The sequence below is a fragment of the Myotis lucifugus genome, unplaced genomic scaffold (assembly GCF_000147115.1).
Source record: "Myotis lucifugus unplaced genomic scaffold, Myoluc2.0 scaffold_333, whole genome shotgun sequence".
Lineage (NCBI taxonomy): Eukaryota > Metazoa > Chordata > Mammalia > Chiroptera > Vespertilionidae > Myotis > Myotis lucifugus.
Genome location: NW_005871381.1, coordinates 702,965 through 722,017, shown reverse-complemented (window position 1 = coordinate 722,017; position 19,053 = coordinate 702,965). Strand labels below are relative to the sequence as shown.

At 54.3% G+C, this 19,053-nt stretch overlaps 2 protein-coding genes across 2 annotated transcripts in view; one reads left to right on the top strand and one right to left on the bottom strand.

The window, feature by feature from the left end:
* The window catches only part of KCNIP1 (potassium voltage-gated channel interacting protein 1), a 247,469-nt gene that overhangs the window by 6,151 nt on the left and 222,265 nt on the right, over nt 1–19,053 (top strand). The gene's annotated exons all lie outside the window — the stretch shown is intronic.
* Nucleotides 10,624–18,985, bottom strand: KCNMB1 (potassium calcium-activated channel subfamily M regulatory beta subunit 1). The gene is made up of 4 exons (XM_006100955.3): nt 18,846–18,985; nt 16,686–16,843; nt 15,184–15,355; nt 10,624–11,432 (listed from the first exon to the last, which is right to left on the bottom strand). Exons 2-4 carry the CDS (start codon nt 16,817–16,819, stop codon nt 11,163–11,165), a joined length of 576 nt encoding a protein of 191 aa, XP_006101017.1. The 5' UTR covers nt 16,820–16,843; nt 18,846–18,985; the 3' UTR covers nt 10,624–11,162.

Here is a 19,053-nt window from a genome sequence, read left to right as displayed (position 1 = left end):
CCACTGCCTGGTGGCTGCCGGAATGTCTGCGTGCTCCTGCCTTGTCATAGGTGGAGCCCTCGATGGCCTCAGACCGGTCCACGCTGCCTCTGCATCCAAAGCCAGCGCCGCCAGGGAACATGCTTGCGTGGCTCTCAGTGCTGAGTAGCCCTGATCCCAGCCTACAGGTCTCTCATCCGGGGGCCTCTATGGCAGGCCCATCTCTCCCTCTCCCATTCCGACTACACCCCAGCTCTCTAGGGTCCCTGTAGTCCCATGGCCAAGAGGACAGAGGAAGGTGAGCCCTCCCCCACCTGCCCAGGCTGTCCTCCCTGGGCCCACCGGGCCTCTCCTCCGGATGACCCCGATACCAGGCAGGAATAATTTGTTCAGGGCTGCTTATCTTGGCAGCGCTGCGCAGACATCCTATTAACTTCAGGACCACGGGGGAGCGGCTAGCGTGTCCCAAATTAAAAGGGGCTGGAAATGGGCCCCTCTCACAGGAGGGAGGGCACCGTGGCCTGCGGCACCAAGACACAGGGTGGAGTGGATCAAGCCAGTCTTAGTCAGCCTTCAGAGGCCCGGAGGTCCCTGGCTGTGCCAGTGTGACCCTCAGAATTCTAAGGGTGACAGAAGCTTGCCGAGGTCACCCCTCTCACCAGGTCCCGTGTCCCTGGGAGCCTTTGATTCCTGAGTGTGGAAGTGGTTGTGTGAAGTCGGCAGGGAAGGCAGCAGATAAAAACACTGGGAGCCAGACTGCCCCGGGTTCAAATCTTACCACATGCCAGCAGGATCACCTGGGACAAGCCATGTCCCACCTTGTGTCTGTGTCCTCTTCTGGAAAATGGGGCCAGTAATTCCCACCACACGGGGCCCCCGGCAGAGTGAGGGAGACGGGGCCTGTGACACTCAGAGTGCCCCACACATACCAGCTGCCCATCGACATCAAGTTCCCACCCTTCTCGTCTTCTCACATGACCGAACCTTGGACTGGTCGCCAGGAGGAAGCAGGAGGAGCTGAGGCAGCAGGCTCTGGGTCAGGTCCCCGCCCAGCCCTCCTCTGGAAGCCCTGTTCCTCCAGTTTCCCCACCTCAGTCATTCTCAGCTGCAAGTCCTGAAATCGGGGCCTTGTCCACTGCTGAGACCACCCTTTATATGTAGTGGTTGCTGTGTTTACTGGCCATTCTCCAAGCCCCATGAGAACGTGAGCTCTGCATAAGCACTCGTTGGGTGGGGCTTGGGTTTGGTGCCTCAAGCGTCCAATGGATGTTGAATAAATGATGACTGAAGGCTTTGCCTGCCCAGCACCATCCGGTCATGTGGCTGGAACCCCTTTTTGAGGCCTGGTCTTCGCTGGGCTAGTTTGGAGGCCTCCCACTCCCCATTTCCCTGTTCTGAAGTTCTGTGCTAGAGTTGGACAGAGCGACGAGCCAGAATGACCTTGATGAGGTGGGTGGTCAGTGCAAGCAAGACCAAGGGCCTGCACCGCTGGGTAGCTCGGTTGGTTGAGCACTGTCCTGTATACCAAAACAGTTGTGGGTTCAATGATCTGTCAGGGCACATATCTAGGATGCAGGTTTGATCACCAGTTAGGAAGTGTATGGGAGGCAACCAATCAATGTTTCTCTCTCTTTCTCCCTTCCTTTAAAATCAATATATATGATTTAATTAAAAATCAAAACAAGGGCTTGTTCCTCTTGCACTCCATGGGCAGCAGGCCCACCTGCCCATCCACTACAGTGGCCAGTGGCCGTCTGCACCCCACCAGAAGGGCAGGGAGGATGCAGGCTCTGGGCCCCCCAGAAGGACAGAGAGCTGGGGAGAGGATCTTTTGGGGAGAGAAAGCAGAGATGAGTAACTGCACAGGCTTCCTGAGTCAGGTGGCTAGAAAGGGAAGCCAAGATGCCAGGAAAAGACGCCACGGAAGGGGTTCACCACCACCAGTGACCACCCCCCTCCTCACAGATCCCCAGTCTGGAGGCGGAAGAAGGCTTTCTTTCCATTGGGGTGAAGGTGGCAGGGCCCCAAGCACAAAGCCAGCCCTGGTCCCGTCTGGGTTACGCCATCACATTTCCATTTCATGTTCTTTGTGCTACAGAAGCAGCAGCTCTAGACCCGGGCCTGAGCTGAAATCCAAGTCCTCACATTTGCTCACTGAGCCAGTGGCTTCCTTCTCTGGGCCTCAGTTTCTTTATCTCTAAAATGAGGGAGTTGCTGATTTCAGGGTTCCCTTTCAGCTTTGGGATTATAACATGCAATAACTGTCATTGCAACACTACCCACGGCTCCGGCTCATGGCTCCACTCATGGCTCCAAGCGCTCTGCCCGTGCGGGCCATCGAATGTGCACAAGGACCCTGGAAGGTGGAGAGCTCTCCTTACCATAACCCCATTGACAGGTGGGAAGACCTGAACCTCCAAAAGGGATGGGCCTGGCTCCGAGCCACACAGCCAGCAAGGGACAGACCAGAACTGGAAGCCGGGCTGTCAGTCTCCAAGTTCTGGCTTTACCCTCCCCATTACCCTCTCCATTTCTGAAACTCAGATCCAGGATAATGAACCATGAAGACCAACGGATTTCTTTCCCCTTTTGGTTAAAAGGCAACATGCTAGTTTCAGAAATCCAGGTTTTAAGGTCTCCATTCTGCCTGAAGCAGCACAATTCTGGAGAATTCCCCTGAGACCTGAAACCCCTCCCCCCACACCCCCCTAGTCTATACCCCAATCCATTCTCCACAGGTCACCCTTTCCAGTCAAACAAAACATATGGAGAACTGGCCCGCCACCCAAGACTGCAGGAGCGAAGGAAAAGACGCATCCGGCAGCGTGCCCAGTGTGATGTCAGTCTGGCCAATTCTCACTTCTTCCTCGGACTGGGCAGGAACGGGGAGGAAGATGTGAATCTGAGGCCGTTCTGAGAGGCTGAGGTTAGCCTACCCCAATTTTCTGTCTGTAATCTTTTGATTAACCCTGGGCCAGTTTGGGTGGCATTTTTGAAACCATCTGCGCTTGGCAGGCAGCGCCAAGCCCAGGCTTGCTGCTCACTATCTGCAAACGTCAGCTGGGAGCCTGCTGTCACTTGGAGTCGGGATGCTCCTAAGCTACAAGGCACATTGGACTGCAGAATGCTCCTGGCATCCTTGTGCTGATTAACCCTTTCCGTGCCGCACCAGTCCTGAAAACTCGGCCTGCTGTTCCACGATGAACAGGAAACGCAGGAAATGCAGGACGAATAATAGTTGCCAGTATTCATTGAGGGCTACTGATTGGCTGGGGCTTTGCAAGGATCCCTACCTGCAACCCAGCCCTAGCCCTGTGAGCTGCCTGCTCTTATGATTCCTACCCTGAAGCCAGGAGAGGTTGAATCACTAGCCCAAGGTCACAAAGTCAAGGAACATTCTCACAGTCAAATCCCGCAGGACCATCACCCCCTGTTATGGACTGAATTCTGTCCCCTGTCCCCCAACTCACTCCTGATGTGGCTGTATTTGGAGACAAGACCTCGAAAGAGGTCATTAAGGTTAAGTGAGGTCATAAGAGTAGGGCACTGATCCCATGGGACCAGTGTCCTTACAAGAAGAGGAAGGGCCATGGTCAGTTTGGCTCAAAGGATAGAGCGCCAGCCCTGGGGCTGAAGAGTCGTAGGTTTGATTCTGGTCAAGGTCAAGGGCATGTACCTTGGTTGCAGGCTCAATCCCCAGGGTGCATGTGAGAGGCAACCAATCGATGTGTCTCTCTCACATTGATGTTTCTCTCTCTGTGTCTCTCTCCCTCTCCCTTCCACTCTCTTAAAATCAATGGGAAAATATCCTCAAGTGAGAATTAACAAAAAAAAGGAGGAAGGGACAGCAGGGGAGCACACACATGGAGAAAAGGCCATGTGGGGTCACGGCAAGATGAGCACAGTGGCCGTCTCCAAGCAGAGAGAGGCCTGACCAGGAACCGACGCTGCCAGCACCTTGGACGTACAGCCCCCAGCACCGTGAGAAAATAACTGTATGTTGTTTAAGTCACCGGCCTGGGGTATTTTGTCATGGCAGCCCTAGGAAATTAATCCACCCCCGCAAAAATCTACTCTAAGCAGATCACCAGCATGCACACAAAGGCTTTTATTCATGGGTGTCCATCATGGACTTTTGTTACAATAGTGAAAAACTGGAGATGATCCCTAAATGTCAGTGGAAACATAGCAGGTGAAATAAACTTTGGTTCACCTATCTGAGGAATAGCATTAAAGCTTTTTAAAATGATTCTGAGGACAGCTTAATGGCATGCAGAAATACCATTGACAGAACAGTAGGTGGAAAAGCAGGAAACAAGTGTTTGTAACAATGAGGTTCCACCTTGTGAGTAGGTGTGTGCATAGAAAAGCAAAATAGAACAGAAATAAGCTGAAATATCAGCATAGGTTTTAGTTGAGGTTAAGGGTTATTTTTTAAAGTTCTTGACCTGTATTGTCTGCATGGACTGCACTAACCATGTAGAGTTCAACATTCACTGAACACGCAGCGATAGTGTTTTTAATTCCTCTCAATGCCTTCAGTAAAAGCTGTGCTTTCCCTGTTGCTATATCACAGCCTGTCCTGTCCGTGTCCGTGCACACCCAGGCCTGGTTCTCGCTGCCTGTGTCCCACTGTCCCAGCCCCGGTCCTGCCTGTCCCCCCCTCCTGCATGCACACTCTCCACCAGCCACACTGGTGTCCACGTGGCTTCTAATCCAGCCTCATGTTTGAAGTCCCTGAAGCTAACCCTCCAATGGTTCATAAACATACACACGCACACACATGCACACCACAGGCACTCGTGTATGCACACCCGCATGCGCACACACGCACAGGCATAGGCTGTGCTATGAAATGATCTTAGTTCAAATACCAGTTCTACGGCCTATGAATTGGGCACTAATGACCTTGGACAAATTGCTTACCTTCTAGGTCTCAGTATTTTCATCAATAAAATGGGATAAAGAAAATCACAATCTATTTCTTCCCTACAGCTGTCTGGAGGGTGGGATGAATGTGTGTGAAGGGCTTGGTGAAGAGTTTGGCACATCTAAGACCACTGTGATCTATCGACATCGTTAGTGTGAAATAGGAAAATCCAATTCTCAGCCGTGAAGTTACTTATGCTAGTCTCCACCCCCGAAGCTACTCAGCCCTGGATGACCGAGTAGAGTGCTGTGACGTGGGGAGCTTTTGCTCACTTATTCTCTCTCTGCCACTGGCCTGGGAGCAGCCAGAGTACAGTGCCGGGTCCCGCCAGTGTCCATGTCTCCAGGGCCTGGAACAGAGAAGGCAACCAGTAAGTGCACAAAACCCAAAATGAGAAACTTAAAGGGTTCAAGAGGAGCTTTAAAGAAAGTTCTCATCAGCCCTAGCCAGTTTGGCTCAGTGGATAGAGCGTCGGCCTGCAGACCAAAAGGTCCTGGGTTCAATTCTGATCAAGGGTGCGTACCTCACTTGCAGGCTCCTCCCCGGCCTGGGCCCTGGTCAGGGCTCTTCCAAGCGGCAACCAATGGATGTGTTTCTCTCACATTGATGTTTCTCTCTGTCTTTCCCTCTCTCCTCCACTCTCTAAAAACCAATGGAACAGTATCCTCAGGTGAGGATTAAGAATAAAAAGAAAGTTCTCATCAGATACAAGCTCATAATTTCGCTGACGCAGCCACTCTATTCCATGGGCTTCCTGAGATGAGGCATCACCTTGATGAATTAGCTGTGGATATAGGCATCCTGCCGTCGGCGTTGGCATGCAATTTAATTTCCAATCAAGCCTGACTTCTGGGCCGAGGGACCTGCCTGCCTCACGCTGGGAAGGTCATTCCGGCCAGAACTATTGTCCCTGACGGTGGTGCTCCTGGGATGGGCACTCTGAAGGGAACTGGTCCCTTGACCCTTCGCTGGTCCAGCCAGGTGGGAATGTGGCCCCTGTGACAGCTACTGCTTTCCCTCAGCAACTGTTTATACAAATAGATTCAAGAAAGTTCAAATCGAAGTCTAACAGTCTGTCTGCGGCAGGAATTTTCTGAGAGGGAATCCAGCTAAAAATGGATTGAGAGGGAGAGAGGCCAGATGGTCAATGAGGCTCACAAGAAAGAGAAGGGGGAAGTTGCTAGAGAGAAGAAGGGGCGGCAGGAAGTGGTCTGAGCTCAAACAGGGAAGAATCGGGGTGATCCGAGGAAGGAGACACGTTTTCTCAGAAAGAATGAACATGTGTGGAGCATCTTTAAGTACCAGACACTGAGCTGCGTGCTTCACATGCCTTATAGCATCGACTCATCTCAAGTGCCCATGAAACAAGCGATGGTACAGCCATTTGCCAGTGGAGGAAACTGAGACTCGGAGACATGAAATAAACTGGCCCAGGTCATCGACAAGCCGGACTCCAGCTCTTGCTTTTCTGAGCTTTCCTCTCTGCAGGTCCCTTGTCTGAAGGAAATACAAGCATATAGTTTAGGGTCATAAGAATAAGGTCATATTCGGCTGAAACTTACCTCCCCCAAAAATGCAAATTTAAGAAAAAAGCATCTAAAACATGTTCTGGAATGACAGTAACCGATGGCTGAGTCAGCGTGGGGCAAATGGTCTGATGGCAGGACAACCAAATCCCGCTTCTTAGGGGTTTCTGTATGGGATCCTGCAGCAGTGGGATCTGAGAACTGGGCATCATGGCCCAGTGTGGCTTAGAGGCCCGAGGGGGTCGGGAGCTCCTCAGGGAACTCTGGCTGCTTCCGATCAATGAATTTCTGGCTTCAGGGAATTTCAATCCCAGGGGTTGGAAAGAAACAGCCGAGGGCCTACAAAACGGTGGCTAAAGACACATGGATACAGATGTTTTCAGAAACATGACTTGTGTGGTCAACAGGGTCATAGAAAAATTAGAGACCAAGAAGGTGTCACGTGGCCCGATTTTTATTAATGATAGTGAGAGAACACCTCAAAGCTGTATATAAATGAGCTTGCTGTCAACTCCTGGACAAATTCTAGAGCGGACTATTAAACCAGTGGTTTGGGAGCACTTGGAAAAGAAAGCTGGGGGACCTGAAGGGGGGGGGCGGGGCTGAGAAAAGCCATGTCAGACCAGCCTCTGTTCTGTTCTGCGTTTTAATAGGGACCATTTCAGGGACTGCCTGGCCGTGAAGTGCCTGAGTTCCTGCGAGGGTCCGTGGCTGTGGGCTGAGTGGTCATGGAGTCAGGCACGTGGAGCTGGTGCATGTCCTTGTCTGCCTTGGCCGTGCCCAGTTAGAACCTTTACAGGGCTTTTGCGGACAAGTGTGTTTGGGCTTCACCCACATGCTGACTCTTCAGAGGGAGCCCCGGGAGCCTGGGCCCTGTGGGAAGGTACATGACGGCGTGCAACAGGCTCTCAGCCCTAACCTCGCCCTGCTTGGCATCTTCCATGTTTGACGTGGGGCAGAGGCAAGGGATGGGAAGCACAGTGGTTAGAGAGTGGTGTCTGAAGCTACGCTATCCAGGTATGGATCCTGCTATTTACTAATTTCTAACCTGCTGCTGCTGCAAAAAAAAAAGTTAAATCCCTCCTGTGCCTCTTGCCTCATCTGTAAAGGGGAGATAGTAATAGCAACCCAAAGGATATCATGCTGCGTGAGTAAAAGCGTAGCCCAGATTCTGGCCTACAGGGGCCGAGAAAATGTTAACTCTCGTTACTATTAGAGATGACGGATGCTTGTACAGGGAGCGATTCGCTAAACACATCCCCAAATGGAAGTGGCTAACTACTGGCACAGGGAGTCATTCATCTAAAGCAGTGGTCGGCAAACTCATTAGTCAACAGAGCCAAATATCAACAGTACTTCTTCAAAACAGACTCGCCCAGGCCGAAAACCGACTTCTGCGCATGGGCCACGAAGTTTCAATCGCACTGTACGTGCACACCCGCACGTGGTATTTTGTGGAAGAGCCACACTCAAGGGGCCAAAAAGCCTCATGTGGCTCGCGAGCCGCAGTTTGCCGACCATGGCTCTAAGGGAATGTTAATACAGGTTGTCACTGCAGGGGAATGTTGTAGGGAGGGTTCAAGCACCAGATTAGAAAGTGGATTTGGGGAGAGGAGGACATCCTTTCAATAAGTCACAAGAATGAAGATTTTATGAATATAAACTTGCATAGAGTAGGTCCTTCACTGTGAGGAAGGAAGACCTTAATAATGGTCGGGAGGGGCAGGAGGGAGAGAGGCAAGAAGATGGAATGCTCCCTGAAACAGGCAGTGACTCCGTCCTCTCTGCCCCTCCCCATCCCCTTGCCTCTGACCTCCAGCAGGTGCCTGAGTTCCAGGGGAGGGACATGGGCGTGCGAGCCAGGCACACCTCTCCAGGCGTGAGCCACTGGCCCACCAGAGGAAAAGCAAAAACAGTGCAAGCACGAGATCCTCATTAGCAGGGTGATCTATTCAGAACCAATGAGCGCTCTCTGCTCCCAGGCACCGTTATTCCCCAAAACATTCTCCTCGGTGTGTCATTCCCTCCCGCTTAAATGCCGTTATTTCACGCTGGTCCTGCTCATGAAGTTCCGCGAGCAGCAGGCGGGTGTGGGTTTGATAGCAGTGGGCCATCGCTATTGACAGGACGGGGGCATTTGTCTCAAGGGAATGAAGGTCACGGTTAATAGTGCAGGGGCAGTGGGGCCTGGCCCCCCAGGCACTACATTTTCTAGAGGGTGCGGCCTTTCCCCTGCAGGGGCTGCTTGGATACGCTGAGTTGCTGTGTATTGTAGCCCCACGTGCAGGTGCATGGAACCCACTTACAGAGGAGCCCCTACATGTGAGACTCGTGTGGGGGCTTCTTTTTCTTGTTTATTTGTTAAAATTAAACTTACATTTTGGAGATAATTGCAGGTTCACTTGGGGCTGTAAGAAATCACACCAAGAGATGCGATGTACCCTTTACCTAACTTCCCCGATGGCAACATCGTGCAGAAAGCTAATACGGCAGCACAACTGGGACTTCATTGAAAGAGCGGGAGGAGCTTGAGACTGCCCTGAGCCCGGAGGAAGCGCCTGGGGATGGGGTGCTGCCTCCCCTGGAGAGGGAGTCCGCGGATAAGACCGTGGAGCTGGGTCAGGGCCCCGGGCCTGGAAGTAGCAGGTGCTGGTGCAGGTTCCGGATGCCCGCCTCTCAGATCCCTGACCCACAGGAGGGCCCGCTGGGTTGCAGGGCTGCACACTGTTCCAGACCTGGGCACGGGGGCGGCGGGGCTGCATCCCTGAGCCCTTCAGCTGAGAGGCCAGGCACTGGAATCGGCGAGCTTGGGGCTTGATTCCCAGCTCCTCACTTGCTGTATGGATGGCTACACTTGCCTAGTGGCCAGTGACCTCCTAGAACCTTCGTTCTGCATGGTATCTTATATAGCATCGTTCTGCATAGTATCTTATATAGCACTCACTGTGTGTCAGTCACTCTTCTAGGAACACTATATAATAAGTCATTTAATACCAACAGTCCTACAAGGAGATATTATGATTAGTTCCCATTTTGCAAATGAGAAAATTGAGGTACAGAGAGGCAAAGTTATTTGCCCCAAGTCACCCAGCTAGCGAATGCAGGCGTTCACTTCACAAGTCCTCGTACATGACCCTGTCCCGTATTTCTCCTCCTCTCTGATGGATTCAGTAGCGCCTCGCTGAATTCTTACAAGGCACACTGCCTGGCACAGTGCCTGGCATGTCATAAAGAAGCACCCAAAATGCTAGTTGACATTATTGTTGGTATAATTTCTTCTGGAAGTTTCTGAGTATTTATCACTTATTGTCATTAACAATAGCCTCCTTCCTGGCCACCTACTATGTGCCAGGCCCTTATTCAGCCCTCTCAGTTTCCCCGAGGGAGGAGTCTGTCTTTTATAGACAGAGCAGCCCAGCATCGGAGAGATGAAGCCTGGCAGCGGCAGGGACGGACGTGACTCACTCCGAGGCTGCGTCTGGAATCGCCGCTCCAGGAGCAGCTTCAAGGGCACCGGCCTGACCTTGCACTCAGCTCAGGACTTGCCCTGCCCAGGAGTCGTGTATCCATCCCCAACAGCACAGGGATGGGGGCCTGGTTCCCACACATGAGCACATGTCAGAACTCCCAGCAGCCCCTGCTCTGACCCCACAGATGCCAGCACATCACACCCCCTTGGGGGCTCTGACAGGATGGGGGGCTGAGGATGTGCATTTCTCGAAAGTCTGCCCAGAATGCTGGCACCGTGGTCCAGGGGCTGGCTCAACGCCCACTGCCCTCGTGCGGGAAGGCGGATGCAGGAGTGATGGTGGAGGTGGCGGCTGCCTCCAATGTTGCCCTTTGCAACCGAGAAGGGTTTTCTCAGCGGGGCCAGTGCCCTTGCGTTTCCCCGCAGGGTAAACCCCCATCTGGGCGGGTACCTCCCCTCCATGGAGGGCCCTTACGCTTGCCTGTTCTCAAAAGTCTCCTCTGATGGGGGCCCAACCCCCGCCTCGGCCCACTTCACCTGTTTGGTGATGGAGGCTCCAACTTTCCCCCAAATAACATGTACTATTGCTTTTCTGGTTAAAAACAAGCAACAAAACCAAACCTTCCTATTGCTGAAAATTTAGAAAAGTACCAAACATTACAAAGGGGGATAAAGGAAGACAGTTCACATTAACCACCACCTCACTGTCAGTATTTTGATGCATTTTCGTATATTTCCTTGTAGTCCCATTGTTTCTTTGTGTACTTGCTAACATTAGAGTAAAAATGTGTAAGGCACTTAGAGTCCTGAAAACAAGAGAGGCTCTAACTGTGCTCTCTGCACGCGCCGCTGTTTTCATTATGAAATTCACAAAGGAGCCGGGGTTTGCTGAGGACAGCGTTTTGGACAGCACGGGCAGGCCTTTGAGTCAGCGGCGAGAACACGGCGCAGAGGTCAGAACCGTCGTCATCTGTGGGGTGGCGGGTGGCTCAGCCAGAAATGGGTTGGAGTCCGTGGAGGGGGGACAGGGAATGGAGAGCTGTAAGTGGCTGGCCTGTGCTCCCCGAGGCACTGGGGAGCCATGGCCCATTCTTGAGCAGGAAAGGACTTAACAGAGGCCACGCGTGCTGTGGAAGACTGAGTGGATTGGGAGGGAGAGTGGGAAGGCAGAGGGAAGAGGCATGGATACACAAACGGGGTACAGCCCAGGGCCCCCCCAGCCCCCTGCGACCTGAGCAGTGTTGTGATGTGCACGGGTCTACTTCTGAGCCGCCAGGATGGAGAGGGACTGGTTGATCTTCACCATGACGATGATGAGGAGGCCTCCGGTCAGCAGGAAGGTGGGCCAGAAGAGAGAGAACAGGAGGGTCTGGGGCCCGTAGAGGCGCCGGTACAGGACCCTGGTCTCATTCTCCCGCGTGGTCGAGAAGCAGTAGAAAACCCGGTGCTCGTGGAAATTGTCTCTGACTTTCTCCACGTCGGCCCGGGCCAGCTGGTAGTTGTCCAGGCTGCTTGGGATGTAGGAGCACTGCGGGGAGAAGCAGGAGTTGCTTTGGAGTGGGAGTGCCCATCTCTTAGCACCCAGAGATGAGTGGGTGGCCAGGAGTGAAGAACAATGCCAGCGTTGGAGTCAGGCCCCTGGCGGGGGGTGGGGGGGGGAGCCAGAACTATCTAAGGCTACAGGGTGCCCTCACAGTGTCATCTGTGAGCACAGTGGCCCTGCGGCTGCTCAGGGCCCAGCTGGAGTCCTGGCTCTGCTTCCAATCACTCACCCTTTCTGAGCCTTGATAGCTTCATCTCTTAAATGGGTTGAAAGCAATATCTTTTCCAACGATGTTATTAAAGAAGGACTTCAAGCTTCACTAAGGAGACCAATGAGAGGCAGTGAGTGACACAGGCCCAGTGGCTCTGCATTTGGATTCAGGCCAGAGGTCACAGGCTCGGGTACCTGCAGGGCTCACGCAGGGATGCCCACAAGTGACGCGGTGAGAGAATAAGAAGGCAGGTGCCACCTTGCCTGTGTGCCATAGAGAACTGTCACGGAGTCGTGGGGCCTGGTGACAGGAGGCAGCCAGATGCACCCCGACTGGCAGTCATCACTCCATCTGGGGAGGGGTCACCATGGGATCCAGAAGAACTATTGCAGCCAGGCCTCTGACATGTCACGAGAAGCCAGAAAACCAGAGTTTAATGTGAACTCTCACATTCTGCAAATATTGGCAACAGTTCACATTGAACACCCTCTGTGGTCTCGCCCTGTGTGAGCCAAATTAAAGTGCTGGCCAGCCAGTATTAGACGCTGGGGTGCAGAGGGGAGGCAGGGTGCCTCCAGAGGAACGTTGTGCACACGAGTGTGGCACACATTCAGTTCTGACACTGACTGTTGTTCTGAGGAGCCTCTGGCCTGGTCAGATGAGGTGCAGCTGGAAAGCTCTGCAGAGGAGTGCAAGGCAGGGACCCTGGTTCTAGCTCTGCTCTGTGCCGGGAGGTCTGGGTATTGTTTATGGGAGCCTGTGGGAGATGTTCTGCAAGTGAGGGTACCCCCTCCCCACCCCCTCCCCTCCAGCAGACCCCCTGGAGGGCTGGCCCTCTGAATCACCAAGGGTGGGGCCCAGGAATCAAGTGATTCCTTCATTTTCAAAAGTTTGAGACCACTGGGCTAGAGCAATTATGTCCAAGAGCAACAATGTGTAAACTATTGAGCCAGCTTCTCCCCAGCCTCGGTTACTCCCTGGATTTGAATGAGGCCTTGACCTCACAGCTGCTGACCCTGACAGTGCTCAGTCCAGCAGAATGAAGGATGGTTGCATCAGAGTTCTGGCAGCCTGGGAAGTGGGGGAGCTGCATCCAGAAGTAGGTCACCAGCCAGCCATCTAGGGAGCAGCTGAGGCTGGGGAGAAGTTGGCTCCTGGGGAATCTGGCATGCAGAGTTGTTGGGCACCTCAGGGTCCCAGGAGCAGATGGATTCAGAATCCTGAGCTGAGAAGGTCTAGCTCAAGTCTCCCCAGTGCCTCTGACTGTGACGTTGGGTAACCTAGCTCACTGAGTGACGTGTGGCTGTGGAGCCAGACAGGCTTGGGTTCAACTACCAATTCCAAATTGTGTGACCTTGGCAAGTGTCATACCTTCTCTGAGCCTTGTAAACTGGGTTTGTGAGGGTGCCTGCCTAGTTGACTTGTTGTGGGGATTAGAAGAGAGGATGCATATAAACACTTCACACAAAGCTGAGCACATAGTAAGTGCTCAATAAGTGGGAGATGCTGTTATTATTAACTAGTGGCCCTGCACACGAATCTATGCACGGGTAGCTTGCTGCCACTTGCCTCAGCTGGCCGCCCCGCCCACTGCTGCTCATAGCTCTCTGCCGCTTGTAGCTCACTGCCCCGCCCTCCTGCTGATTGGTCGTTACACGTCACTGCGTGACGACCATTTGCATATTACCTCTTTATTATATAGGATAATGATATTGGGACTTAACCATGATATTGCAAAGATAGCTCCTCCTTTCCCTTTTTAGAGAGGGGCCTTTCACACAGCACCCAGCTGGCCTGCTGCACCAGCCCCTTGCACCCCAGAGCTGAATGAAGTAGTGGGGCAGCTGGCCCTTTGACCCAGCTGAGTGGCAAAAACATGAAGGTACTTCCTCTGCCCCACATGCTAGCAGCCTGCCATTAGCAACTGCTCCTGGTCATGCCTGGGTACGATAGGAGAGAAGACAGAACAGCCGGTGGCTGCCTTCCAGAGCCAGACATGCCGCTGGCAGTTCATCTCAGGGGACAGTCTGGCCTCCTGTCCCTCTGAGCTGACAACCGTAGCATCAGGGAGGCGGCCTGCAAGCCAGCCTGTGCCCAATCCCTGTCACACCATGATGGTGCCTGCCTGCCTTTGAAACTGTGCTGCTTGCTTCTTAGGATAAGTCAGGGGCCATTGAATACCAAGAGAGGCAGGCGTCCCAGTGGGAGCCGATTCGGGGGCTTTGGGGATTCTTTCTCCGTCTGGCGGGGCTGAGTAGTGCACTGGAGTGACGGCAGAACAGTCAGGCCACCTTGCACTGTCCACACCCACTTCTCCATGACCCCCAACCCCCAGCACTGTCCGTAATCCCACTGTCCCCCCAGACACTCTGCCCCTTCCCATCCTATCAGCCACCAAAGTCTGACTGTCAGCATCCACCCTGCTTCAGGTCCAATCTTCCTCCTGGGTGTTTGCTGTGGCCCCGCCCCTCTGCCCAGTCACGGACCGGCACACTCTTCTGCTCCTCTCTGATCATGCTCCCTGGACCCCAAACCCTGGAAAGACTCCAGGTTGCTCACAACAGGAATTGTCTGCCTTTGAACCACCTGGAGAGCCCAGACGCTGCATCCGTTGGTCAGGAGTGGGAGCCTGGTTTTGCTGTCCTCCCTTCAGGCCTTCCTGCGCCCTGCCCTTGACCTGTGTGTCCCTCCATGTTTCTGTGGCCCTTGTGCCTGCCTGATATTTAAACGCCTAACCCCAATGCCTGGCACCCTCGCCTGCCTCACTGGTGGCTGGAAAGCGCCCCCCCTCCTCTAATCCCACAATGTCCCCCCTTCTTCTCTATGGCACGGCTCCCTCCCCACCAGGATTATTTCCTGCTTGAGCCTCTCCTCTTGAGTCCTAAGCCCCCAACACAGGACGTGCCCAATGACCGTTGAATGAAAGAGGGAGCAAATGAGCAAATGAATATGGGCCGACTTGTGTTTCCTTTAGGGAGGGCTACCATGTGGATTTGGGGGCGGGAGGGATGTTGGGAGGCAGTGATGAGAAAATATCCCAAGTGTTGCCTTTGCACCAGCCCTGGACCCCAGCTTCCTAGGGTGAGGGATGCATAGGGGTTCCCTTGGGGGGTCAGCTCTGGGCCTGGCCTTTCATTTGACTTACAGAATGAGGTACTAACACCAGCAACTACTTCTTTATGCGTGCATGCTATGCACCCGACATGGAGGTTGGCACATTAGATCCAGTGCTCTTTGCACAAGAGCAATTCAGCAAAGGTGTAAACTGAGGCACAGAGGGGCTAAGTCAGCCGCCCCGGGTCACACAGCCAGTTAGTGGCACAGCAAGGATTCACACCGAGGTCTGTGTGACTCTCACACAGAAGAGCAAGTTCTGGCTGGACCTCATGCCAGCTACGGTCCCTGGCCAAGGGGGTCATCTTTCTCAGCCCCCACTCTCCAGGGAGGAGCTAGGGAGCCAGTTAGGGACAGGCCCTCACACCTGCCAGGGGTACGGGGACAGGTACCCATCCCCCCAGTTCGTACCTGCTGGTTCTGGTCCCAAGTGTCCTCTGTGTGGTACAGCACGGCCCAGCGGCCCACGGCGGACACGTTGACCCACAGGCATGGGTACTGGGCCACCTTCCTGCCCTCCAGCTCCTCCTGGTCCCTGATGTTGGTCTCAATCAGGTGGCACGTGGATTCCTGGGTCCACACGCTGGAGAGATCACACACACGCACACATTTCAGAACCCGTGTGGCACAGAGCACCCTGACTGAACCCCTTGGAGAGACCCAGGGCCGGGACTTGCATCATCCCACAAGCACCCAGCACTGGAGGAGCGTGACCCAGGGTCCCTGGGCCCAGGGGAGGACACAGAATCCGAATGTCAATGTTGATGGCCTCTTGGACCTCATCCACATAATGGTCTTCAAAACCCAGGGGGACTTTGATGAAGATTCCCACATCCAAGCCACACCCCAGAACGGGTGCATGAGGCCCAGGCCCTGGTTGTTTTAAAAAGGGCAGGCACATCATCTTCATCCTCAGAGATGGAAGAGAAGCTCAGAAACATCAAGTGACTTTTCCGAGGCCGCACAGGACCTGAAGTCAGGTCTGGGTGGCTCCAGAATCTGTGCCCTTTCCCCTAAAAAGTGGAGGTGAAGGAGGGTTTGGTCTGTGCCAGGTGGGGAGGGCGGTGGGGATCGAGCTTAACCTGGAGGTGCCGTGTCGGAGGTGCACGGCTGCTCTGAGCGGCCAGGTGCCAGCCTGGAATCTCTCCAGAGTGTCAAAAGGGAGAAAGGAGCCGACCCCGGAGCGGCTAACAGACTCATCAACACATCAGCAGCAAAGCAACTGTGACTTCTCCCCCCTTCATCAGGCGAGGGGCTGGCAGGAGCGGGACTGGCACGTGCCCGAGGCGAGGGGCTGAGACTTGGCCTAAGAACAGGCCGGGAGGACTGAGTGTGTTTGTTCCAGATAGAGCTGGATCAGAAACGTCACCGCTCTCCCTTAAAAAGCTCACGTGGCTGACATGTCAGGGAGCAAGGGCATGGAACATTCTCCGAGATCCAGAGCAGAGCTCCGGGGAAGCGGGTTTTGGCTCAGCGTAGACAGGTCCTATTTATCAGAAAGTAGGTGTGCACAGCGAGGTAGTGAGCTCCCTGTCACTTGAGATATTCCACAGGAGGCTAGATACCCACTGACCAGGAGGCTTCAGAGGGGGATCACACTGTGCAGATGGGGTACACGGTTCTGTGACTGACGCCTCCTGGGATGAAACTCACTGGAGCATTTGTTCTGACTCTTTGATGTTTCCCGTGGAAAGGCCTCCTGTGTGTTACCTCCAAGTCCCAGGATCCCAGACCAGCAGGGACCAGTCCGGCCTTCCCTCCACCCTCCCTGCATTGGAATCCTTGACCCTACGAATGAGGATTCCTGCTGGCATGAGGATCCCGGGGAAAGGTAGGAAGAAGTCTGGGGTTCCTCACAGACCAGACCTTAGGGGAGCGGCTGGAGGCGGGGGACAGGCCAGGCGGGTGCGTACCTTTTCTGGTAGAGGGGCAGCATGGTCGTGCCCAGGATGTAGTAGGCGATGACGGCACACACCACCATGGCCACGCCCAGGCAAAGGGCTCGAGTCTCTCCCCGCTTCTGGGCCATCACCAGCTTCTTCCCCATGTCCGCTGGGGACAGCAGTCATTGCTAAGGCCACAGAGACACACAGACATGAGCAGCACAGGTGACAATTAATCCACAGAGGGGAAGACAGGTGAGAGGGAAGGGGCCTCCAATATTAATATCGCCCCTATTTGTATATGGAGCCTTGCAATGTCAGAGGGCTTTTTTGGACCCCAGTAGGCCTCCCAACAGCTCTGAGAGGCGAGTGTTATTAACTCCCTTCTACAGATGAACGACCTGTGGCTCAGAGAGGTAAAGTGACCTGCCCAAGGTCACAGTGTACGGTCGGCTCAATAGTGACCCCAAGATGCCCATGTTCTCGGCCCTGGAATCTGTGATTGAACTTAACATGGCAGAGACTTTAAGGAGCTTGAGATGATCCACATGGGTTATCCATGTAGACCCACAACGTCCTTACAGGAGGAGGCAGGCGGAGACTAGACTCAGAAGAGGAGAAGGTCATGTGACCAGGGAGGCAGAGACTGGAGTGATGCCACACATGCCAGGGATTGCGGGCAGCACCGCCCCCCCCCCTGCCCGGCAACCAGAGGAGGCGAGGAACCTCTGGAGGGAGTGCGGCGCTGGTGACACCGTGATCACAGTCTTGCCAACATCTTGCCAATTTGGGGCTTCTGGCCTCCAGAACTCTGTGCAAGTAGATTTCTGTTGTCGTGACCGTTTGTGAAGGCGCAATAGGAAACTGGCACGGGAGATACACTAGTTCCTCGAGCAGCAGGGGCGGGACATCCTAGGACGCTGTCCGAGAAACCCGGGGCCTTCACAGTTCTGCCCGCCAGCCTGCCCCACAGCAGGGCCCAGCCGGGGGCAGCAGGCAGAGGACCCAGCAGGCAGCCACAGGCACTGGGGGCAGCTTGAGGTTCCCACGGTCAGGGTCCTGTGAGGCCACCTCCCTCTTCAAGCGAGGGCAGAGGCCTTCAGTGGCTGCAGCAACTGCTCTCTCTTCTGGAGGCTTGAGCCACCCGGGGCGAAGCAGAATGGGGGGTGGGGGTAGCTGGCACCTCTCCTCTTTCCTCCTCACTTTCCTTCTGGGCATCTGCCTCACCCGGTGCAAGCAGAGGCCCTCCCCCACCTCTCCCGCCCCGGGCCACTGAACACCCTCCAGGGGTGTGACTGTCACCTGTAAGTCACCTGGCACCTGACAGCTGCCGGCTTCTGTCCCTTATGGGGTTCCCATCTGTTCTGTGACTTGCCCCATTAGCCTTTGGGTACATTTCCTTGTTGTTTTGTTGGTTTAGGTAACCATAGTTTGTTTCTACCAAAGATACCAGGGGCATGGGGCCCTCTCTCTGTATCCCCTGCTTCGGGGAAAATTTTAGCCGGATATCAGGAAGAACTGTATTTTCCCTGCCAGGTCCCTAAAGTAATAAACAGGTTATTTTTTATACATTAGTGAGTGTCCAGGAGAGAGACATTGGTCCAAAGGGATTTTCAGCAAAGCACTTTATTTTCCACTTAGGCTTCCCTCCCAAGTATTGACTGTTTCAAGTGTCCCCAGAGATCCTTTCCCCCTTCTACCCCCGCTCCCCACCCCACTCCTCCCCCACTGTCCTAAAGAGAAGATCCTGGGATCCAGCACCAAGGATATATAACCTTGTCACTGCCTCCAAGATGACTGACAGGGATGACACCCAATGGCAAGTTTTCCTCCCTCATCTGGGGCACTGAGAAGTGGGGTTCCCCTACATTCTAACAGAGACATTACAGTGTCACAGGGAGTACGTTTTCCTGGGCTGACCTCTCGGCTGCAGCTCTCTCTCCGGCTGCATTGGCAGCTGGGACCTGAGGGCCAGGGCTCTGCCCCCCACCTCCCAGCTGAAGTTCAGATGCCAGCAGTTCTGGTCCCCAGTGGCACCAACGTCTGCCCCTCTGGACCCCAAACCCCAGTGCACAGCCCCTGAAGAAGGGCGTTCCCACTGCCGGCTCCCTCCAAAGCCCTCCCCTTCCTTCCCGTCCAGCCCGCGCTTTGGAGAAACTCCCCCAAGTGCTCCGGGCACGCAGTACTCACAGTCTCCCAGCGCCCTGGAGTCTTCAGCAGGCAGGCACTTTCTATCTGCCCGGCCCCCAGCCCCCGCCCCAAAAAGCGGCCGCCTGAGCTCCAGCAGGAAGCTGGGGCTGCCAGCCGTCTCTGTTTCCAGGGAAGCGGCCTTTGGTCCCCATCTGGGATTAGCCTCCATGACCAAACATGGTCAAGTCTGAGCGCACAGCCCGGGACA

Excerpts from the sequence above, each read along its gene's own strand:
- KCNMB1 (XM_006100955.3), bottom strand. The coding sequence starts at position 16,819 with ATGGGGAAGAAGCTGGTGATGGCCCAGAAGCGGGGAGAGACTCGAGCC. Across the intron at positions 15,356-16,685 it reads CTGCCCCTCTACCAGAAAAG|CGTGTGGACCCAGGAATCCA; the intron begins GTACGCACCCGC and ends TGATCTCTCCAG. Across the intron at positions 11,433-15,183 it reads CTTGGGACCAGAACCAGCAG|TGCTCCTACATCCCAAGCAG; the intron begins GTACGAACTGGG and ends TTCTCCCCGCAG.